We start from the raw sequence: 25265 nt of genomic DNA on the forward strand, positions 1-25265 counted from the left end.
ACTGGTAAGAGTGTCCTTGATAACATTTACTTGTTTCAATTTTTGTTACCACAAATTTTTTTTAGGTAAAAATGTATGCAATTATTGCATAATGGATTATGTGGCACTAAAAAGAAAGTAATATGTGTTCAAGGGTCACGTGTAATGCACATGATCAAGTAGACTTTTAAACGCATGTTACTTTCTTTTTGTATTAGAACTTTCCTAAAATGATTTATTAGCAAACTCCTTAATAAATCCGTTAATTGGACCCTTAACCTTTTGTATATTTGGATTTGTCTTAAACCAAAACTTAGTTTTGTATAAAACTTAAACCCCTTCATTAATTGGGCTACACAAACCCAAGATCCGAGATTCCTCGTTTCACAACAAACCTAATAGTTCATTGGCTAGCAATTTGGAGCTTTTCCTTTTCCTTCACCTTCAAAGTGTTGTCTTGAGTGTTACAAAATGTAAGGGGCATGGTTTGCGCATGGAATCGTCTAATCAAAGCACTGGTTTAGAACATAAAATTATATATAAGCTCAAAAGTTATAAACAAAATCTTTGACTTCTTGCTCTCTCTGTCTCTCTCTCATCAATTAAAACTTTAGTAGAAGATTTTAGAACTAGCCATGAAGTACACTTGCCTGTTTTGGCTATCATATAAATTTTGGCTGAAAATAAATGACAACAACATAAGACATGATTCGTATAATTTTTGTTTTTGTTTTTTTTTTAGTTTATTATGATGACTTATGTCGGTAAACCTTGTGTCTCTGTCTAGAAAAGAATATGTGACACAATAATACTTCACTCACCATGGATCACATCACATGACAATGGTCATTTTAAGAAGTTTACCCTAGTTTAAGGTGTCACAAATTTCTAACATAAATGGAAGTACAGGTCCCACATGTTACAGCTATGGCACACAATTCTGAGCTGTAAAACTAGAACAATGCTCCAATGGCACTTAAGTATATGTTTTATGGCCACAAGACAAGACTTCGGAGAACCAAATTCCTTACAATAAGTTATGTTTCTTGCCTTACCTTTTTTAAAGAAAAGCTTTGCCTCAGTAACACCTCCAACTTTACATGCCCTCATCATCAATAACCAAAGATTAAAGCCATTCTAAGGTGGATGCTTTGGATTTTATTATATTATTATTAAAAACTTTTGTCTTTAGAAGCTATCATCAGCAATGATTTAATAACACTAGTGAAAAAGGCTGTACTAGATAAAGCCTTTCCAAGCTAAGGAAAAACCAAGGAAAAGCAACCACTGCTTGGATTGGACACTCAAGCATGAACTCTTTAAGGTTGAAAGTGGCAATATGTATGGCAAAATTAATGCTTCATTTTTGTTAGGAATCGTTTGAGGAGAAATTATTTGTTACTCTAGAAAACCAAATAACATTCATTGGGACTGTTGGGTTTATCTTCATCTTTATCTCACTCAGACTCAAAAAATATAAGAAGAAGGTATCGAGGTTTTGCTCCAAAGTAGAAAAATTAGAGAGTGGTATCGGTGATCAATAAGTTAATCCAGCAAGAATAGAAGAAAGGAATAATAATAGTGGGATCTATTAATTGTTTCTTGCTCTTTTTTTTTTTTCTTTTTTTTTTCTACGTGATATTCGCAAAGAGAAAAGTGATATAAATAGTTTCCTTATATTTATCTTGTAATGCTAGACATGATCAGAAAAATTCTGAATTGCAAGATGGACCGCTTCTTATTTTAGCAGCGATGTCTTGATCGGTGACTCGGTGGTAATATCGTGACCACAAGGAAATAATTTATTAAATATCCAAACCAAACCAGTCAGCGTCCTTTGAGTTCTGATGCCTGTTCTTACTCAAACTGAAAAATGAAAAACGTGGGACTATATGAAAAATCAAAGTGCACACTTCACACTGTGCATTCTTTACCTACCATGACAATTGTGCTTAGATTCAAACCAAAGCCAATATGAAAAAACATTGTGAAAATATTAGCAACACAAACAGATGAAAATGGTTACACTATAATTTCATTCTTTAGGTTCTCACGCTGATTTGATCGTTTGTTGATACTTTCTATGGAACACCATTGAGGACTCCAAAATAACAAAGTAATGAAGACAAAAGTAGTGCAGCACATAAAAACCACACATACATTAATTTCCAAGGAAAAAAAGCACAGAATATTAATCAGAGTCCCTTTTTTCCCATATCGACAAATATACAATCATAGAGACATGCATCGATTTTTCTGTCATGATGAATTGGATATAATTACGGCGTAACTCCAAAGGAATTTTCCAGTTGCCATCGGATGTAATCATATCGGATGTAATCGTACCTAATAACCTTCGTATATCCAGTGTTTTTTTTTGGTCAGGGATCCTTTTGTTTATCTTCACTCCATATAGTCCATATGCCACTACCTTCTGATATAGTCCAAATTTAACCTCACCACATTTCGAAAAAAAATGGCAGAGGGTAGTGCCAAAATGCTTGGGGTTCTTCACCATTGCATAGGAACATCAAATTGGATTTATGGTTGATGTACCACAGTTGCAGAATTCCAGAAGCTCAAGGTAAATATTGTCAACAATTTAGCATTGCAAGACAATTACTTTTCACCTCTTTCTGCTGTAATAGACTCCACCACCTGAGTAATTATGATGCCGATGACGTGATCCACTAGCCCTACTACCAGTTCCTTCCCAAGTGTTGCCACGACTGGCAACTCTGCTGCCCCCACCTTGTGACCAGTTAATTGTTTGGGTACCCAATCCATTAAGCTCCTCCTCTTCTCGATCATTATACTCCAATACCAACCTCTTAATGTCTTGTTTCTCTTCAAGCTCAGCTGCTTCTTTCTGTTTTGTGCTCTGCACAAGTGAGCAATCCCGAGGGATCAACATCTGCTTTGTTTGTTGCTTGTTCCCACGCTTCACAAGAACTTTCACCGGAACCTCCTTGCTTCCTCCAGCTTCCTCATCTAATGTCTCGTCTCCACTCTCCCCTCCCCTTCCATGATGATCCTTTGTGGGCCCCTCAAACACATTCATTGGTATCATCATATTTAATGTAGGTCGACCCCGCAGCTCTAGACGGCGCTGCTCCATGCTCTCCTGCAGTCAGGGCATAAAAGTTACCAAATGTATCCCTTCAGTATATCATTCTAGAGAAAATAAAGACACTATTAATTTGAGAAAACATAAAATGCAAACATCAGCAGAGCCAGAAGAATGTGATCGTTGAGGCAACAATTCCATTCCATGTAAACCAAATATTGGTGTCAAACAATAGCATGGATAGCATCATTGGTCACACACACCTCATGGATCTTGAGCCCACAACCTCACCCTCCTAACTATGTTTCAAAATCACTTCAAACTATACAGAAAATTTAGGCCCCCCATGGATAAAGAAATTTGGAATAGAAACCAAAAAACCATAGAGCATACTAATTAAGTCCCGTACAATATATTTCAAGAAATTGTAAAGATGACCTAATTCAACCTGAAAGTATAACAAAAATATTGAGTAAATAACAATCTCAATCGTACCTGCATTACAGCCTTAAGCTCCTGTTCAAAATTAGCTTCTTCCAGAGGGTCCACCTCAGGGGCCCTCTGCCTGACACGGACTTCATCATCCTCATCAGAAGCAGGTCCACCCCCATCATCATCATCCTCATCCTCACTATCACATCCATCATCATGATTCTCTTCATCCAACTCTTCATCATCATGTCCCTCAGGCTCGCTGCCACTCCCCGATTCACTATCACTGTCCCCAATGACTTCATGCACCCCGTTTTCGTCAGTGCCATTAATGCTCTGTCCATTTGCTGAGGTGGCATCAGAAGTACTCCTCCTTGAACGCTTTTCTGTGTCAGAGTGCTTCTCATTACTAACCTTGTCAGTTGAAACAGTATGTTCATGCTCCTCAAGTTCTATTATAGCTGCATTCACCTCTTCAATGGTAGAGTATCGAGTCATATTGGGCCGTAATTCAGCAAATAAGTCCTGAAAATGCTTCAATTTTTAGGACCTTACCATAATAGAAATGAAGTTGGTATTATCTAATAAATTCAGTACAGAAGGGAATTAACTTTCCAAAATCCAAGTTTAAAATTCCTCAAAACCCAACAAAGATTCTTAAAAGATTAACGTCAGAGGGCAGAGAGGAACTCCAAGAATGCTACTTGTTGCATGATGCAGTTACTCCTCTGATTCAGAGTAGTGCTAACCTATGAAGCAAAAGTGTGTTTCTAGATTCAGGTGTGGGTGCGGGTGCGGGACTAGGAAATTTTTGAAAAAGTAGGGTGCGGGTGTGGCGGGGTGCCGCAATTAAAAAATTATTAAAAATATTTTTATTTATATTTTCTATATATTGCTAAGCATACTTTTTTCACATTATATAAACATATACCAAATTTAAGAGCAATAGTAGATAATAACTAAAACATGATGTTCATAAATTAAATACAATCCACAAGTTTGAAACTAAAACATTGAAATTAGAATACAGGGAGGGAGGCAGAGAGCAGAGAGGCAGAGAGGCAGGGAGGCAGTGACGGTTTTTTTTTTTTTTTAAAGATGTTTTTGCACTCTTTTAAAAAAAAAAAAAAAAATTACTTGAATTTCGGCCTGATTCAAAGCCGGTATTGGCCTGAATCGGTCGGTTTCGGCTGGCCGATACGATCTGATTCGACCCGAATCAGCCCAAGTTGGCGTGTATCCAGAAACGGAAAAAAAAGAAAAAAATCTGATGCGGCACCGATGCACAGGCAGCGGGCGTCGCCCACCGCACCCCATATCAGACGCCAGTGCAGGACCCCTGTAGCCGCGTCGGTGCTTTCTAGGTGCTAACCAGGTTCTAAAATTACTGGATATTCTTACTACAATTGATTGCTAATATGTTAGTGATTAAATTTGCAGCAAATATGGGAGAATGCTATTGTGCTAATGATTTAGCGTATAAAGACAGTAGAATCCAAATAATATAAAACTTGTTCAAAACACTAAATTTAGTAATCCAAAAATTGCATCTTCCTAACTCTTCACAGAATAGTCAGAAATAAATAAATAAATGGTTTTGTGTTTTATTTCATTAAAAAATAATCAATTAAACAGAAATCAGTCTTAAATTTGATAGCTGTTTGTCATGCTCAAACTCTAGGACCTGAGATTGACAAGACTGGGGCGAGGCAATTCCCACACAAAAATTAGGCATAAACTTCCTCTTCCCTTGCAAGAAAGAGCAAAATCTGATTAAGCCAAGGGGAAGTTTTTGGAAGCAAGTTTCCAGCCAATCAGCATGAGGATTTACTTCCCTACAGACATGCCAAAGTTGCTGATCCAATTTTGGTGCAGCAGTTCTTTAATGAATCAAAAGAAAGAAAAATTATCTTGCTGCATTGTAGATTTCAATGATTCCTAGCCCTCAAATAAGGCAGGGTTTGGTCCTACCTTATTGAATGTGCCTTGAGAACCAGATCCTAGCAGAACACCCCTTACTCCCAGCTAAAAAGCTGACTTGACAGCAAATGGCTAGAGTTCAGCTGTCATTTCTACATATAAGATTGTCAAAATCTTACAGCCTTTCCATTCCGGTTCTGTGCTAATATTGGTCCATCATATTTGTATATAATCTACACCATTCATTAATAACTCTCCCCCCACAGCCTTATTGCATAATATTTTAAATTTACTGCTTAGCAAGCTTAATAAATTAATAATTCATATCAAATTGTGATTGCCTAGTTTCCCATAATATCAAGAATAGAAAAAGGAAGGGAATAAAGAAAGAGATGTATGACTGACCTGTAAGTCAAATTCAATATCTAGAGGTAGTGCACCTTTGCTGAGAATATACCTCTGAAAATGTACTAAGAATCTATCAAGCTTCCTCTTGGAAGAGCCTCGATCAAAGTAGTGCCCACAGGTGTCAAGAAGAGTACAAACCATCCTGATGCGGAAACTATCTTCTGGTGGGTCTAGTGCATCTTGCTAATAGCATTAAAAAGAAAAAGAAAAAAAAGGAAGATGCGTTATCCATGCGTTATACATATAATCAGAAACATTCTTATGCATTGTAGATCAGAGTGGCTTCTTATCCAAGTGTTATACACACATATGGGGCCTGTGAATGCATACAAACACACACGCATGATAAAATATAAATTGAGTGACTTTCCTAGTAAGCAACTTCTTGAATAGAAATCAATATAATTATTATTAGTAAGACACTTGCCTACTGGGAAGGCAAGTCAGACACATAGGACAGGACATCTCTATCCTAATCCAACACTCATTTTGAGAAACATTAAAGAATTTAACTTAATTTACTACCCAGAAATTTCATGTATGCAAACAAAATGTTTCTAGTAATATATATCAAAAACTAAATACAAATCCATGTTCTCATATCTAGATGATCAGGAGTTGCTTAGTCCAAGACTCATTTCCATATCTGCTAATCATGACATTATAGACAATTATTCATTCTTAAAGCATGTCAGTCGATACAGACTTCCCACATCTATTCAAAGAAAAATACCCATTTAAGAAAACTTGTGCATTCACATAATTCGTCTTCCACTTCCCTCGCCACGTAGAAGTTGAAAATTAAAAAAAAAAAAATTCTACACACCAGAATTCTTGTGAATGCATATTTTGACCTTCAGTCTTCTACAAGCGTAGAAAATCCAAATTAATATTAATGAAAGCAATGTAAAGCAAGCAACACCTATTTTCAGAGTCATTAATTCTGTTGTCATGGACAAACTCACACATTATACAAATAGAACCATCACAACCAAGCCTTTGTCTTTCAGAGTCATTAATTCTGTTGTCATGGACAAACTCACACATTATACAAATAGAACCATCACAACCAAGCCTTTGTCCCAAAAATGTTGGGTCAACTATGGATCCTTAGTTGTCATGTATCCACCATTCTATTCTATCCAAAATCATATTGTCTTACCTCCTTAATTGACATGTACTTTTATACTATTTCTACTAATGTTATTCTAGGCCTTCCTCTATCATTTTTTTGTTCCCTACACTTGAATCAACTCACTCTTCCTCATTGGTGCATAAATTACTTTCCTATGAACATGACCAAACCATGCAACTCCCCCAGACCTTTTCATCAAGAAAGGCCACTCCATTTTTTTTTATTGGTAAGTTACACACATACCCAATGGGGTTTGAATCCACAACCTCACCCTTCCCCTATAACTTAAAGGGGGATGAGATGCCAATTGTGCTAGAGCTCAAAGGCTCCACCACAATCTTTAAGCAAATTTCATCATTTTGAATATCTTTCCTTGTATTTCCACTTATCCATTTTAACATTCTCATTTCAACTACACCCATTTTATAAACTTCTTAATAGCCCAACATTCAGTACTATAAAGCACAGTTGGTCTTATGGTAGTCTTATAAAATTTTGCATTTGATGTAATACATATTCTACAAACACACAGTACACAATTCACCTGATATGCTTCTCCACTTCATCCACTATGATCTTACCCTATGATTCACATCCTCTTCAATCTATTCTCATCTATTCTCATGAATAGTTGATCCAAGATATCGAAAACCCACTCTTTGGTATCTCCTGACCATCCAGACTTACAGCCTGTTCATCTTTGATTCCACTTTTACTAAACTTACAATTTACATTCCATGTACTACTCTGTTTTAGTCCTACTTAGCCAAAAGCCTTAAGACTCTAAAGCAACTCTCCAAATTACTAATTGAACATTAATTTCATGTCTCGTTTCATTCACTAAAACTATATCATCTACAAAAAGTATACACAAAAGACTTCATCTTGAATCGATCTAGCGAGCTCATCCATCAATAGTACAAGAAGAGATGGACTTAACGCTAATGCAAACCTATAATAATAGGAAATTCACTTGTGATGCCTCCACTTGTTCTCACACTAATTCCAACCTTGTCATTTATATCCTTGATCAACTTAATATACTTTATGAGAACTCCTTTCTTTTCTAAAGCCACTACATAACCTATCTATCTATCCTATGATATGTTTTCTCTAGGGACAAGCCCCTACATAAAAACCATATGGAGACCTCTAGCTAGCATCTTGGAGCTACCCCAAGGGATTCGCCCCTTTATTGACCCGGTGTGTGTGGGACAAGAGGACTAAACATACCTAGGGGAATAGTCAGGCTCTCAAGAGCTTTGGAAACCCTCGTTAGTAAAAAAAATATATATATATAGATGCTCACTGACTTCTCTATATTTTTCCATTAAACATATAAGAAAATAGCTTCTGGCATAAAACCAAATTGATTTTTCAATATTGCAGTTTCATGTTTTAACCTATATTCAATCACTCCCTCCCAAAATTTCAAAGTGTGAAAGTTTCATAGTGTGACTCAAGCTTTATTCCACGATAATTTGTACAGTTTTGAATATTTCCCTTATTCTTGTAAGTAGGTAATCGAGTACTTCCCCTTCACTCACTAAACATGTTAACACTAAAGCTCTTAATGAAAATGTTTGTCAACTAGCACATCAAACAAAAAAGAAATTAAAAAAAAATAAATAAAAGAATTCTTTTGATAGACATTCAAAAAAATAAAAATAAAAAGATACAATTCCATACCTCTGGAGTGCCATGGCCAAAGACAAGAATCAAATAAAGTGTCTCAAAAATAACGGATGAGTCTACATGCTCATAATTATACAGCTCCCCTAAGAACCGCATATGGGCAATGCGTCTTTGTTGCATCCCATAATCATTTAATTCTAGCCCAAGCCTAATCTCCTCCAAAACCTGAATGTAAAGTCATCATCAATGAACTGTCAACAAAAACTCCAAAAAAAAAAAAAAACACAGGAATGCCTACAATAATATACACTTCATATGTATGTAGAATTTTACAATATTTCCAATATTTTCCCCTTCATTCTAGGGTATTTTCTTCAGAGCCAGTCACAGCACTGATGAAGGGAGGCTACTTTGAGTTGACAGTAACAGAATCAAAAGTGTTGAGCAAAAACAGGAACGAAAATTTTGAGGGTTGATCTTATTAGAAGGCATTCTTTCCCCCAAAAGAGCATTTGGCAAGTTGTGATTCTAATTAGAGTATCTTCTTTCCTTTAGACAGCAGCCTTCCATCATATTCTAACAGTGGAGAGTTTAGAGGGAGTTTTAAGCCAGTGCATTAAGCTCAAGAGCAATGAAAAACTGTTGAGCATCTATCAGAAGATCCATTGGGTTACAGCATTACCTTGTTCATGGGTTTTTTCTTCCATTAGAATAAGAAATTCAACTTTTAGAAAGTGGACATGTTTTGGGACATCCCAAAAAGAAAAGTGGAGTTATGGAAGATTAATATGCTATTGCTTAGCAAATTCGCCTATTCAAGAATTATTTTATTGGGTCCTCGTGTGAAGTCCAATTGAAGTGCAAATTCAATTTGGTCCTCGTGCAAATTCACCCTCCATCTCTTGAAGAACCTTTACCACTTCCTCCTTATAAAAATCCCTCTCTAAATCAAGCCGCTCATCCTCCTCAATACTAGCAAACTCTAATCCATCCATAGAAGGGCGCCAAGTATCTGACTCAAGTGTACAAACTCTGATAAAAATTTACCACCTTAGACCGTACCTCCTCCTCATCCTCATAGAGGACACCATCCACCTCTATACCCCGAATATAATTAGTTCTTCTATGGGAGTTTGCAACCTGATGAAAAAAGCGAGTATTATTGTCCCCCTCCTTCACAAATAAAATCCGGGACTTTTGTCTCCAAGAAATCTCCTCCAAAGAGGCAAGATATGCAATCTCTCCTTTAATTTGAATACGAGGAGTTTGATCTTCCTGAGAAAGACCTGACAAGTCCTCCCTAGCATCCAAACCCAACAATTCAGATAAAAGACATTTCTTCCTAAAGGCCAGATCCCCAAATTCCTCCTTATTCCAGTTTTTCAAGTCCTCTTTAAGAGCTTTTAATTTACGAGCCAGAATAAAGCTAGGAGAACCCGAAAAGTAATACCCATTCCATCATTGCCGAACCCTCTTTACAAAACCCTCTTCTTTCAACCACATATTCTCGAACTTAAAGGCACTCCAGCCTTTAATAACACTACCCGCCACCACCAAAAGAGGGCAACGATCAGAAACTACACGAGGGAGAATCCTCTGGGACACGTTACCAAAGTGATCTACCTAATCCACCGATGCCAAAGTTCTATCAAGTCTTGACATACAATCTGTCCCCGAATCTCTAAACCAAGTAAACAAAGCCCCTTCAAGGGGTAAGTCCACAAGGTAATTAGCTTCAACGAAGTCTAAAAGAGCAAACATAGCCGGACTAAAAGCCTCACAACCAAATCTCTCACTCGAATATTGGATGGTATTGAAATCCCCAAAAACACACCATGCCGTATTCCACCTAGAGTGCATCCTTGAAAGTTCTTCCCACAGAGCACCCCGCTGATAATCCTCATTAGGCCCATACACTCCTGAACAAGCCCATACAAAATCATCGACAACCCCCTTCAATAAAACATTAACAGAAAACATACCAACAGCACAGTCAACTTTTTCAAAAACTCTCTTGTCCCAAACCAGTAACACCCCCCCTGCAGTATTGACTGCATCTAGAACAACCCAATCTAGGAACGAACTATCCCAAAGGCTTCAAACGACAAAAGAGTTTAAAGAAGACAGCTTAGTTTCTTGAAAGCAAACTATATCACACTTCCACTCCTTGAGAAGATTTTTACATACCTCTCGCTTCTGAGGATTATTTAATCCCCTAACATTCCAAGATAGCAATAACATTCCAAGCTGCTTAATGTGGATTATTTGGACTAAACGGAATCGGCGGTCTTTTGAGGATGAGGGGAAAATTGTGGTTCAGTTATTAGAGTTGTGCCAGCGGACCCTCTTTGATTGGTCTCGATGTTGGGGTTTCTTGGATTGTTCTACCCTTTTGGATTTTCTTTCTTCTATTAGAATAGATTAGGGGCTGCCTTTGTTTTTTTGTTCCTTTTTTCCTTTGTTCACTACCGTGAACTCTGTGTTTCTCTTGCTTTTCTTTTATTAATAATATTCTCTTCTTACTTATCAAATAAAAGAAGTGAAATTCATGCCCTTTTAATGGTCTAAGTATGAGTCTTTTAGGGTTAAAACAGTTTTTAATTTGGGTTTTTATTTTACTAGTTGTTATATTGAGGGGAAAATCTGTAATTTCTGCAATTCCTGTGAATTAAGGGTATTTTGGTAATTTAGTTGAGTCTAGAATCTTCTAAGGTATTCTAAGTATCTTAGGTTTATTTACTTTGGATCCAAGTTAGTATTTATTAGGTTTTATTAGTAGTCCTAATACTAGTAGGATTCCTATTACTACTAGTACAAGTAAGAGTCTTTATATATATTGTACTCAATGTATTAAAAAAAATAAAATAGAGAGAATGAGTTGATTAATAAAGGCAAAAATGCAAAACTAACCCTCTAACTTTCATTGTTTTTTATTTCAGTCCTTTAATCTTCAGTTTTGTCAATTCAGTCCTCTAACTTTCAATTTTTGTCAATTCAATGCTTCGTTACAACTCAGTTACTACTGCCGTTAGATAGGCTCTGTGGAAAAGGACAAAATGGTAAATTGAAGATTGGATGTGGAGTTGAGACGATGCCGTGGAAGAAAAGTTAGAATCGCCAAAAGAGTCCCATTCATCTTCCGAACTGCAATCAATACAGTTCCGGTTAAAACAGTTGCAGCGGTTACGGCCACACCTGACTGCACCGAATTGCTTCTCGTTGTTGTTGTTGTTGTTGTTGTTATTGTTCTCTTTGATGAAGTTCTGTACCATACTGTCCAAGCACACAGAACTCGGCTCAAACTCAGTGGCCACCACCGGCACCACCACAACCGAGCCATTAAAGATGTCCTTCTGAAAATGCGGCTCCTCGTCCACGACCTTCTCCGGTGCTGTCGTGGAATTCCTTAGAATGCTCAGGAACCGGAAATCAAAAAACCTCTTCAGCTGAGACTTCGCCATCAGCTTCACAGAGTTGATCCTCATCGTCTCTTCCGGCGTGTTAAAATCGATCGGCTGGATCTTCATTGATAAAGGCATGATCAGTGTGATCAAAAATCACGAGAAAATTCTCAACTCCACCTCCATTCTTCAATTTACCATTTTGTCCTTTTCCGCAGACCTAATTAACGGTAGCAGTAACTGGGTTGTAACAGAGCTTTAAATTGACAAAAATTGAAAGTTAGAGGACTAAAATGAAAAACAGTGAAAGTTAGAGGATCAGTTTTGCATTTTTGCCATTAATAAAATAGTGTTTTGAGCAATAGGCACATTGGCCTTTGTTGTTTCTTTCTCCTTCTCTCTTCTCTTTATTTTCTCTTCTTTCTTTCTAAGGTTATGGTTCACGGGTACTATTCACAAAGCCCCTAAACAGCCCTAAAATCTATCTAATTCTTCTTCTTTCCTAACCCTAAACCCACCACGACTAAATGTAGACAAATCCCTAATTTGTCCTACATCATCAAGTGAGATGTTTAAAATGGGATGAAGGAAGTTAAAAGTTACAACATATTACTCAATGATGGATTAATTAATAGTGTTAAAGATGCTAACCACTTAATCAAGAATTAAAAAGTCAATGATCTTGCTCCTACTGATCAAACATCAACTTCAATGGTTGATATGGTAGAAAAGCTAACCACTGGATATTGCTCCCCCTCTTCGATTTTCCCCAAAATTCACCAACCAAACAGCCTTATAGACACAGCCACTTTCATTTTATATCACTATCCCAAGGACAAAGAATAAAAGCTCTTGAACATGAATAAAAAAAGCTTCTCTGAAACTGTCAGCCCGAGTTGCCCACTGGAACCAACAACACTTCAGATTTTGCTCTTACATCTCAATATAGCAAGGAAAAGGGACAAGCTTTTATGATGAAAAACAAATAATTGTTACTAAAGGATCATTTTGTATCATTTCAGTGTTTATATCCAAAGATCCACTTACGTCAAAAGGTTCCATCTATTTTTAAGTTTTTGGCCTTTGACTTCAAATAGTTGTAAACACCAATTGGGATTTTTTAAAAAATAAAATTTTCTTTTCAAAACACTCAGCTTATTCCAATAGAACGTAACTTCCCTAGACGCATTTTCTAACATTAACCATTCCACGTGATGTAAATTGAAAAATCCAAAATTCAGAAGCTTGCACCAGCAAAAGAAATATAAAATGGAGGAAACGTATATCAAGAAAAAAAAAAAAAAGTGGATAATCTAGATTCTCTCTCAAAATCAAGATCATGTTTCTTATGGAAAACTTCAATCAACTGAAGAAAGGGTTATCTGAATTGAACTTTAACAAACCTCATCAACAACAGCAATGGCAAACTCATCATGATAGCGACTCAAACCAGCAGTGAGAGAAGCAATTAAGTGAATCTGACCATACTTCCCTTTGTGAACCTTCATAAAGCATTTTAAAAGATATGGCTCACATTCACTCCATGGCAATTTGCGAAGTTGCCTCAGGACATGCTCAATGGTGTTCTTATCAAGATCTGAAAATAGCAATTTCCTAATATACTGCCAAAAGATAATCAAACAAAAAGTTAGAGTCAGATGGGGGTTGGGGGGAACCAATGAACCTGAGAAATTTGTCACACCTGATGCAATGGAGGACGGACTTTAGAGACTCGTGCAGATCTTTCAGGTGGTTTGCACAGGTAGTAAGCATTTTCTACAAGGGTGCTGTGGCGAGGATCCAGATTTTTGACATTTTTCAAGCGCATCAAAATTTCCAACATGTTAGCCATCCGAATGGTAGTTTCAGGAGATCGATACAGAAAACGACCACATGTCTCGAGAAGATTGCAAGCAACATCAATGTTGTGATGAGTGAAATCATCTAAACAAGCCTGGTGAGAATATAAAGCATCAATACAAGAAACATCAATTTATGATGAGAAATCTTATTAATGAGCCTGGTAAGAAGAGAGAGCATCAATATATATGTATCCAATATGAACTAAAGTATTAACCTTAATGAAAAATATTTATCTCAAATCTCAACAAATAGCATACACAGTTTCTTAATTCATCTTTCAACTAAAATTCAATAGATCAAGAGATGGAAGTTAAATAAGAAAATGAAAGTAATGGATATGATAACAATAAAGCTGATTTCATGGCAAGATATCTCCACGCTTGTTACTCTTTTGCAACCAAAAGGTATACAAGCCACAGAGAACATCAAGCATCATAGAAAAAGAAATTGAAGAGGATAACATCCTACCCATGCTAAGTTTTTTTTTTTTTTTTAATGAGTAAGTTTTGGCCCCAAGGAGAGGGGGGACAGGACAGGAAATTTGAACTAGTGACCTCCACTTCACAAGGCATGGTGCTAGGCTTAAGGACCCATATTGTCAATAACACAAAGTAATTGTCAATAACACACACACGCACATAATTACCTTCAAACAACTAAAAACAAGGCCAGATGTTGCAATTTTAAACTTGCAGAGTTCTCCAATAAACCTAATATTCCTTATCTTTGTTTCAATGTTCATTTGATCCTGCAGCAAATTACAGTTCAAAAGGAAAATCATGAATAATTAATGAAATGAAAAGGCAGCAGGACATAAGAAATAACCATCAACTCCTATTTATAATAGAACACCTATTTGATATGTGAAATTTTACCTTTTTATTAATTAAGAAGTTAAACTCTTCCTCCAACATCTGCAACAGCATGGAAGAGACATCCTTCATACAAGTTGAAAGTGTGGCAACCATGCGTGAGTAGTATGGTAGTAGTTCTAGAGATGTCCTTGGGACAGTAAACAGTGCCCTTACAAGCTTTTTCCGATTGGACTTTGAATTTAAATAACAGAATTCTACCTGGAAGTGAAAATACAATGATAAGCTCTTCATTGTGAGGGCTTTGATACCAAAATACGAAAATTGGTAGTAGACAATAAAGCTTAAAGATACAGAGATGATTACAGTCAGTTGATCGATAAGATCACGGCTCACACAACCCGGAAGCCTCTGTAATAAAGCATCCAAATTTGTGCCTTCAAGACCTTTTAATTTCTCCTTTTCATTTTCCCCCTTTTTATCTGAATCTTTCTCTTTCCCTTTCTCTTTGTCCATATCTTTAGTCTTTTCAAGACCTTTTAGTTTCTCCTTTTCATTTTCCCCCTTTCTATCTGCATCTTTATCTTTCCCTTTCTCTTTGTCCATATCTTTAGTCTTTTCTTTATCTTTTTCTTCCTTATCTTTCCCTCTATCTAAGTTTTTCCCCTCCTGCAAAGTGCCAGAGTCTGCAGAAACCTCTGTTGTATCTTGGGTAGCCTGCTGACGTTGGTCTGATTCAGGTGCCAGTTCCTTACAAACAAACCAAAATTTCAATTTTATAGCATCTTCAAAAGGTAGATACCAAACCCTATGAACATGAATTTCAATAGCTAAATTCTAAAAATTGATGATTAAAAAAAAATTAATTAAAACAGCGCCTTTTATAAAATCATAACACAAACAACTGAAAAATTCCCAAACATTTTCCAATGATTGGATATAAGAAAAGATCAATTTTCACCACAATGTTTTGGCTAGCTCAAAACATAACCAGAGCATTAGATAATAATTCAGAATTTAAGCTTCTTACAGTCTGTTGTTCTTGCGTCTTTGCAGATTGTTCATTCACTTTGGGTTCTGCTTCTCCCAATAATACTGCTGGTACAAATGCTCTGAGAAAAAATAGATTCATCAAATCTTAATAACATGTCAAGCAAGCAAATTTACTTTTAAGGGAACCACCATCTAGGGAACAAGCAACAAAAAAAGCATTCATAATTGTCAACAAACAACACTACAAAAGTGGCAAATTTATTTAAAGGAGACTTTCAATTGGCATAATAATCTGACCAAGACAAACCTGAGATCAGGTAAACCTTCATAGAAAGCCCTGGTATCTTCATCATCCCACAAAGCTTCTAGAACAGAAGAATCTTTCCCAGAAGCAGGAGCTGAAGCATCCTCCCCAGTAGTAACCCTAGTTGTGTGACCATCCTCTGGCATCACTGGGGGCTGCATATCAAGTGCTTCTGCTAAACTGCAAAAAGAGGAATTCATACAATCAGATAAAAAAAAATTAAGTTATTAAACTGGAATTTTTATGAAGAACACATGTCAGTTGAGTGGAAGCTGAAGGGAGATCTAGTTTCTATTTAAGGAGCACGGACACTTCAAAACCCCCCAGTATGTCTGTGTTCTACACGAACACTCCATCCTCATTGTGTTTGGAGAAAAAAAAAATTCCTCTGATATAAAATATATTTTAAAAGGTTTGAAAGTTATTATTTATTTTGAAAATTTAGAATAAACATAAAATATGCTTATAAATACATAAATATTCCTAAAAGAAACATATTAATTAATTAACAGTAGTATCCCCAACATGTCATGTCCTAATTTTACAAGAATTGCCAAGTCTCCATGTCCGTGTCTGTGTCCATTTCCCTGCTTCTTAGATTTTTATTCCCCCCATTGAGTTTCTTTTATTTATTTATTTATATGCACCAGCTACAGCAAACAGCTATTATGCCATCATCCTCAGCAACGGTAAAAGAATATTACAGTCCCCAGAAACAAGAATTCTTATCTTAAGAACTGATGGAACTTTCTAGGCTGACCACCCTACAGCTCAGGAGTCTTGTTGAATTGTGATCGAAGTGAAGACTAAGGGGGAAAATAAATAAAAAAACTTAAGCAATCATGCAAGCCAGAACCTTCAAGAAGCATTTACAGATCAAGAAAATTAGCAAGAGACTTGACATATACTTTAATTGCTGCATCTTTCCCCATGTTAAACCAAAAATCATGAAGATCTACAGAAAGCCAATTATCCTTATACAGGACGGCTTCGGCAGTTCAGCTTTTACACCTCCCCAACAGCAATTCTCATCTTGAAATATACCTGAAGAATTCAAAGATTTTATGACCAGAGCTCCTTGATTGAGTGTCTGCAGCTCAGGGATTCCAAAACTTCCAGTCAAAGTATTGTTGCCAAAAATGTCAAAGATTGAAATAATTTCCACAAGTGAGTTTGTATCTTTCAAATTTCAACAAAAATTTCCAGAGTTATGCCACCTTTATTGCATTAGCATCTATGTGATATAGATCTTCAGATCATACTAATTTCATGACATAAGCCATTAATTCACCAATAAGTAGAAACCACATAAATCATCATGTCTGGATCATGTGACTAGTAACCTAAACTGCCTTTTAGAAATATTGATGGTATCAATGCAAAGTCACAGAAGTAAATTAACTGAATTTAAAGTCCTTCATATAAACCCGAGATCAGCTATGATATAAGCAATCATTAGTATAGAGCATAAAGAATAAGAAATTATCTAGTGAGACATCACATGCTAAAAGCATGCAAAATGTCAAAGCAATGAAATATTGTAGGTTGTAAATCTTACAACATAAATAAAATCCCATCGAGGAATTACCAACCCCCATTGTTCGAGTCACTAGCGAAACAGATGCAACAAAGAGTATAAAATCATAAATAACTTACGAAGAGATATTGCGGTACAAATGGTCATAAGATTTCCGCAGCTTTTCATATGAAGAGACATTTTCATCACTGAGCTCTCCTCTAGCATTTAGAATCTTAGCATTTTCAAGCTCCATTTGACGAAGTGACTATACAGACATACAAACATAAAAGTCCATCAACTACAACCATTATGAAAAAAATATAAAGAGGGAATAATGCAAAATAATATAAAAATAATTCTTTATTCAAATAAATATAGAACACCAGGATCTAAAAAAAATGGAAGTAGGAAAAGTTAAAAAACAGCACCTAATTTTTAAAAAAATAGGAGTAACTTAAAGAGTCTTACAGCATGCTCGGACTGAAGTAGCTCAGCTGCAGCATCATAGTATGTATGGAATGCCTTCTTGAAAAACTTCTTTTGATCTGTTGTGATATTAAGGCCCTTAAAAAACTGTAGCACAATGTCAGTAGAGTAAATAGAATAAAATAACACTGGAAAAGTAATCCTTAATACCAAAAAAGGCCAAAAGAATGAAAAAAGAAAAAGATAAGCGTGTTAAAGATTTTCATTGAAAAATAAAACCCTTTAAAACAAGAATAAATTTAAATGGAAATCACAAACAGCTCCACTTCTGATTTAAATGATGAAAAGCCATAAACAGAACAGGGATAACAAGGCTAATAAGATACACTAAGTCAAGTAAAGGACCAAAGAGAAATTGTACCTCTTCATGAATTTCTTGTCCAGAGAATGTAAATCCTAGGAAAATTCTTCCTTGTCGAGCAAAACTAGCAAGAAGGGTCATATTTGTCTGAGTAGTATCTCTGTCCTTTAAATGTTCTAAGTTTGTAAGATCCTTAATGATATTCATGAAAATGCCACTGTCTTCTATAACTCCAACAAAGTAAAGTTCCAAAAGGAGTTTCAGAGTGCTGCGCTTTTTCATGGCCTTCAAGTTCTTATCTGCATCCAAGTCATCCCCAGACTTTCCAGGAAAAAAGACCTTCAAGAGCCCTTGAGTCAGGCTTGGCGAGAAATCTTTATACCTTTGATGAAGCAAAGAGCAGATCTTTGAAAAAATAGACAAGTGTCAGACACTGTGCAGGAGAACAGTTAAAACACATAAACGGTATCCATATGTTTGTCACTAAGCATCAATTAAATGAGTTCATGTATGCACTAAAAAAAAGAAAACAAAGCTTTCACTCATAGGAATGCATGAAACAAACCCACTCTAATATGTAGAAGTAAAAATATTGCACGAAAAACTAAGTCTCAAAATATTTAGTGCAAAAGAGTACCTGAACCGCTGCTTGTATATCTGAACTTCTAAGCTTGGCATCGCAAATAGCTGTGACGGCTTCACTAACAAATTTGCTAAGGTTGACACCTCGCAAATCTTCCATCAGGCCTTCACGCTGCTCTTCATTTATCTGCTTTAGTTTTTTTATAACTGCTGTATTGCGTTTAATGCTGGAGTCCAATGTCCTAAGAAATCCTGAATCTGGTTATGTTGACAGTGTCAATATTTTAAAAACACATAATATTGTCAAACAAAATAAAATGCAGTAGTCATTTTCAAAAGCAAAAGAGATTCTGCCAACTAAGCCTGGGGAAGTATAAAGACCCTGAAACCCTCACTAAGATATTCTCGAAAACCCAATTAGAAGAAAATTCAAAGCAATGTAAGTGTAACCAATGATATGCAGAGATTGTGATAGCAAGAAATGTTTACAAGAAACACAAATTGATTCAAATGGGGCACTAAACAAGTTGGTTCACTCAAAAACACTAAAGCAAGTTCCTGCAGAAAAGAACATGAAGGAGAGCTCTAAAGAAAGTGCCCTTAAAGAATTACAAGCGGACCCTCATGAGGTCCAAAAATCAACAATAGTACCACAAGACACCCCCCCCCCCCCCCCAAAAAAAATAAAAATAAATCAAAGTAAATATTCGAAAAGAGATCTCAAAAATCTATTCTTAATCCTTTTCTAGAATGCTGTTCATTGTAAAAAGTCTCTCAATTCCTCTCTCTCCAAATAGTCCACATAATACAATGCTGTGTAGCTTGCCACAATGCTATTATGATGATACCAAAACACTCCTCTCCAAATAGCCAACAAATCGATTACCTGGCCTAACATAACGCAAAGAACCCCTAAAAGCCATAAATGCAAAAGACCACAACTTCCTAACAATAGGGCAGTGAAGCAACAGCCAACAAGCAGTCAACAATTTCAATACTGCCCTTGCATGTTATACATTTGTCAACCACCACTAGCTTCCGCTTTGCAAGGCTATTTATGGTCTAATTAGGAATTCAAAGCTACCTAAGGGGTACCTTACTACCCCATATGTCTTTCTAGACGAACCCAGATTGAGGGGCTCGTCACAAACATATGCATAACAGGACCAAACATTTTTTTTGATTGATAATAAGAGTTTTATTGATGAAAAAGAACAACGTGTTTACAATTGTAAACTCACTGCCCTTGAAACAAATACAATCAAATCATAAGGAAAGTCTAATAGAGATAAGGAAATCAGACAAGGAACTACAATGCGTAAGACCCCAAATATGAGACCACTCAAACAAAGTCCTAGCAAGCAAGTTATTCAACATATCTATAGGTCTCAACGTCCTCAAAAGTTCAGGTATTGCGTTCCTTTCATACTAACCACATAAGGCATGCTGGTACCATATTCCAAACATTTGAAGAGTAAGTTCCCAACCAATTCCTCCAAGCAAAAAGAAGAGAAACAATAGTATCCGGCATCACCCACTGAACCCAAAACATAATAAGGACCTCACTCCACAAAGCATATGCAAACTTACAATGAAGCAAAAGGTGATCCACAGTTTCCTCATCACACCTACATAGACAACACCAATTAACAAGGGGCAAGTTCTTCTTAACAAGGTTATCTATTGTAAAAATCCCACCCCTAGAAACAGTCCATAAAATGAAAGATACCCTTTTAGGTACCTTTACACACCAAATGCTCTGCCAAGGGAGAGAAACAGAAGGGGCTTTCAATAAAGCAATATAACAGGATCGCACATCAAAAACGCCACTACAATTCAACTGCCAAATCAAGATATCCTCACCCTACCCACTAGGTATCCTGGTAGAGATATGCTCATAGAAAGAATAAAATCTCCGCAACTCCCATTCATTAAAGTTGCGACGGAAAAGGAAGTTCCAACTCCTACCTCCCTCATCTGGTGCAAAAATAACCATGTCAAAAATCAGAGCTTCTTGAACCACAACACAGGCAAGCAATTCCGGGTATAATTCTTTCAAAGAAATAGGACCACTCCAAGGGTCGTGCTAGAACCGAATACGATTGCCCTCTCCCGCTGCATACACCACATGACCGAAAAAATTGTCTGCACCTTTCCTAATATTCTTCCATAACCCACAACCATGAGTCCCTCTCACAACTCTAGTGCACCAACCTCCACTACCCTCTCCATATTTGGTGGCTATTACCTGACGCCATAAATGGGTAGCTTCCTTCCCAAACCGCCAAAGTCACTTCCCAAGTAGAGCTTGGTTAAAAAGCCCAATCTTCCAAAGCCCCAAACCCCCTACCCTCCACCGGCCAAACAACCTTATCCCAAGCAACAAGCAGATATCTGAAAACTTCATTAGAACTCCCCCAAAGGAAATTCCTCTGAATCCTCTCTAGTCTATCTGCTATATGTTGCGGAATTGTAAACAACAATAGATAATAAGTTGGGAGACTCGACAAAGTACTCTTCAATAAAGTAAGCCTACCTCCTTTTGACAAATACAACCGCTTCCAACCAGAGAGCTTTTTCTCCACCCTTTCTAAAATAGGATTCCAAATCGAAGCATCCTTAAAATGAGCCCCAAGAGGTATTCCCAAATAAGACATAGGCAATCAGCTAACCTTACAACATAAAATACGAGCCAAAGCATCCAAATTCCCAACCTCACCAACTGGCACAATTTCTCTCTTGCCAACATTTACTTTTAAGCCTGTAATAACTTCAAAAAAGATCAACACCATCCGTATATATAATAATTGTTGGCCTTTCCCATTTGGATTCCAATTTCCAAAACAAACAGTCCTTATTGCTTTCAACAATCTGTCTAGAGTAAAGTAATCCCATTAAGTCATTCACTCCTTCTAGCTCCCAGTCATGGAAATCCCTAATGAATTGAAGATTCCAACACCTACTTCGACCATTCTCACCAAACATAATCAAAGAATGTACTGAAGCATCTGTGTCCACTGCAATGGAGTATAAGTCTGGAAACAAGGTCTACAAAGACTGATCTCCACACCATACATCATGCCAAAATCTAATTATCTTGCCATTCCCCACCCTAATGGATACAAAATCAGAGAATCTATCCCAATTAGCTCAAATTCCTCTCCACAGACTACAACCATGAGGTCACAATCACCGTATACCAATCACCCAATTGCTCTCTATTTTTAGCCTTAATGATACCACACCAAGGCTGCCCTTGTTCAACCCCATATCTCCATAACCATTTACCCAACAAAGCTTTATTGAAAGTGGCGATTCTCCAAAATCCTAATCTCCAATTTACAATAGGAGAGCACACCTTATTCCAACCCACTAAATGAAATTTACCTTGAACATGGCAACTTAAAAGTAAAAACTCACACTCTGAGGTATACTCTTGAACCAATTGATCCCCACCAGCCAGTCTACTCCTTAATACTCGACTTCCATGAGGCTAAAGTTATATGCACATTTCTAATCTTGGAATTGAAAACGATGCCACATGTCCCATTCTATTAAAACCTTAATATTTGCATTCTCAATCCTAGCAGAACCTTTTAAAGCAAATCCTCTTTTCTCTCTCTAGTCCCAACACTGATTCAAGCTCCTTCCCAACAACGCAGATTTGATGTACCAAATCTGGGCTTGCTAATTGAGCATAGTTTCACAAAACTTGAGCTAGTGACCTAGTATAATTTGTTTTTTTTTTTTTAAGTGAGACCCAGTAAAATTATGAGCAGCATACTATTACGAAAGATGTGGTTAGCTCTTATAACAAGGAATTTTTTTTTTTATAAGTCTTAATTAACAAGGTAATTGTGGGAGGTAAAGACAGGAAAACAGGATTTTCACCTGAAAAAAAAAAAAAAAAAACTAAAAATCACATAGGTAAATTGAAAGTAATTATAATAAATTAAAGCTGCAGGTCAAATGCATGAGAGATGATCTGAACTGAAAAGACATGGTAAATCTTCTGATACATTGTAAGTTGGGGAGGGAGGATTTGAACCTTGGACAACTCCGTTGGAAACACCGGGAAATACCATTTAACCTAAAGGTCATTGGCGAAAAGACATGGTATCTTTGCATATACCTCCAGAAGAACACTATAGATTCTTCCAGAAGTTCCAACCTCCTCTTTCTAAAATCACTCCATTAAACACAAACACCTAAGAGTGACTGTTCTGAAAATAACTCTTATCAGCATTGTTTTATCAAAATAATTTATTAGCCTTGCTCCTTTTATTATATGCTGTCTAATTAAGCATAAATTATGAAGTTCATATCAAATTTTTAGCTTCTGTATAGAGATTTACATCCTTTTAAATGACCATTCAAACATTGACATACAAAGTAAACCCTGCAATTCTTGCAACATTCACTAACCAGGCCTTTCAGGATTCATATTGCTTTGACGAAGAGCCATTTTTGACTCAACTGATTTCTTCATTTCCTCAAGACGAGCAGCAGCTTCCTGCAAAAAGAAAATAACAGACTTGAAAAGTCATTTCCATAAAGAAATACCCGTCCAAAATGAGCATAAAGATGAAAACAGTAAGTTCTCAGCACATTATCAAAGCCGTTTTCAAATATTTTCCATCATAACCCAACTTGGAGCAAATAAAATCAATATCATCACGTGCACCAGTTTTTGTGAATTGAAACAACACTAACAGACAAAAAATATTAATAATCTGCATAACTAAACCAAAGTGCAAACCAAGCAACTAAAAGAACGAGTCATCGTGAATCAATTTTCAGAACCAGATACACCAATCTCACCTCCTCATCTTGCTTGCCATGATTTTCAGCTCCAACACGGCATTCGTCCTCATGGTGATCCATTGTCCTATTTGTATATATTAATAATTATATGTATATACCTACATAACAAGCCATTAAAGAATTAATCCGCAAAGCTTCAAGAATTAACGCGAAGGCAAAGCATGTGATTGAATCCAACGCGTTCAATCTACAAACTAAAACAACGTCCACCGAAGCAAAACCACCTCAACATATCACTCAAAATTAAGCTAAAAATTGTGCAAGAAATTCCACTCCACTCTCATCATATCAAAATTTCCGCTTTAAACAAATCCTATGACTTCAGATATAACCAAAATCAGTTTTAACATCCACATACTTGAGCTTAATCATTCAAATTTTTTTTTTTTTTTTTATAAATCGCATAATGCATAGTCAAAATAGGACCAAACTCTACAAAGCCTAAATAAACAGCGCTTAGCAATTTGCTTTATACGGTTACAAACTTCCAAACCAGGAAAAAAAAAAAAAAAAGAGTATGAATTAGGTTAGATGATATCAATTTCACATAGAAGAAAGAAACCTATGTGAGGTTATGGCACTTGCTACCGAGATCTCGCTCCTACAGAGTGAGAATACGCATAAGTACACGTGAAGAAGACGAAGTTAGGGTTTACCTTGTGTGAGATTTCGTCGGAGAGAGTCGCCGGAAAAGTGAGGAATGGAGTAAATAACTTAGAGAGAGAGAGAGAGAGAGGGCCGAGGCCGAGATTGAGAGTGAGTTTTGGCGAAATGGAATATGGGGAAAAAAAACCCAAAATCGGTAACCGATTTGAAGTTTGTGTGTTTAGGGTCCGAGAACGGGTTAACCCATTTGGATGTAATTGTAAAATCAGGCCCATCTACTTAGCCCAAAAAAGATTGAAAGTATATATATAGGGCCCAGTAAGGGCATTGGGATGAATCAGATGTGGTTCGTCTTATTTGAATGGGCTTGGGCTGCTCGCTGCTAAGGTATAATTTTTTTTTTTGCTAAAGCTTCATTTATAAACATACACGCTTATTTTTTAAATTTCACAAAAAAAATTTATTTTTGAAATAAAAAAACTAAGCAAATAAGCTATTTTAAATCACATGACAAATGAGGAAAATAGTTTTAAGCTAAATTATTTTTATAAGGCATTCTTGAAATTTCTTTTTGATTTTGTTTTTCTTTTTTTCCTTTTTTTTTTTCCAAAAAGATTTCGACGTAGAGTTTTTTGAAAAATTACCTTTTGAATCCTATAATTAAAGAGATGTAACAAATAAAACCATGTAGTTTTAAAAGTAAAAAAATAAATTTAGAAATTCCAAACAATTTCAAATTAAACTCTATAGTTTCAAAATAAACAAAATTATACTTTGAGATTTCAAAAAGTAACAAATCAAAACATCGAAATTTAATTTAATACTTTTAAAACTATATGGTTTAATTTGTTACACCCATAAGGAGAATACCAAAAGGTCAACATTTAAGTAGATATTTCAAAAAGGTTATGGTTTATTAGTGTTTTTAACTTATTCTCTTATAAAGGAGAATTTGGATTCAAAGATCTTTTTCTCTATTTTATTGTTAAAAAAAGAAA

At 36.2% G+C, this 25265-nt stretch overlaps 1 protein-coding gene across 1 annotated transcript; it reads right to left on the bottom strand.

Annotated features, from left to right (window-relative positions):
* Nucleotides 1-1990: 1990 nt before the first annotated feature.
* Nucleotides 1991-24481, bottom strand: LOC126697344 (regulator of nonsense transcripts UPF2). Its single transcript, XM_050394304.1, has 18 exons — nucleotides 24318-24481; nucleotides 23659-23759; nucleotides 23263-23350; nucleotides 18893-19095; nucleotides 18316-18660; nucleotides 17937-18041; nucleotides 17606-17733; nucleotides 15953-16129; nucleotides 15683-15764; nucleotides 15019-15402; nucleotides 14716-14913; nucleotides 14487-14588; nucleotides 13680-13931; nucleotides 13381-13599; nucleotides 8631-8801; nucleotides 5804-5989; nucleotides 3542-4003; nucleotides 1991-3103 (listed from the first exon to the last, which is right to left on the bottom strand). The coding sequence occupies exons 2-18, from the start codon at nucleotides 23719-23721 to the stop codon at nucleotides 2606-2608; spliced, it is 3663 nt and encodes a 1220-aa protein (XP_050250261.1). The 5' UTR covers nucleotides 23722-23759; nucleotides 24318-24481; the 3' UTR covers nucleotides 1991-2605.
* Between the last annotated feature and the right edge of the window lie 784 nt (nucleotides 24482-25265).

This window comes from Quercus robur, chromosome 8, assembly GCF_932294415.1.
Source record: "Quercus robur chromosome 8, dhQueRobu3.1, whole genome shotgun sequence".
NCBI lineage: Eukaryota > Viridiplantae > Streptophyta > Magnoliopsida > Fagales > Fagaceae > Quercus > Quercus robur.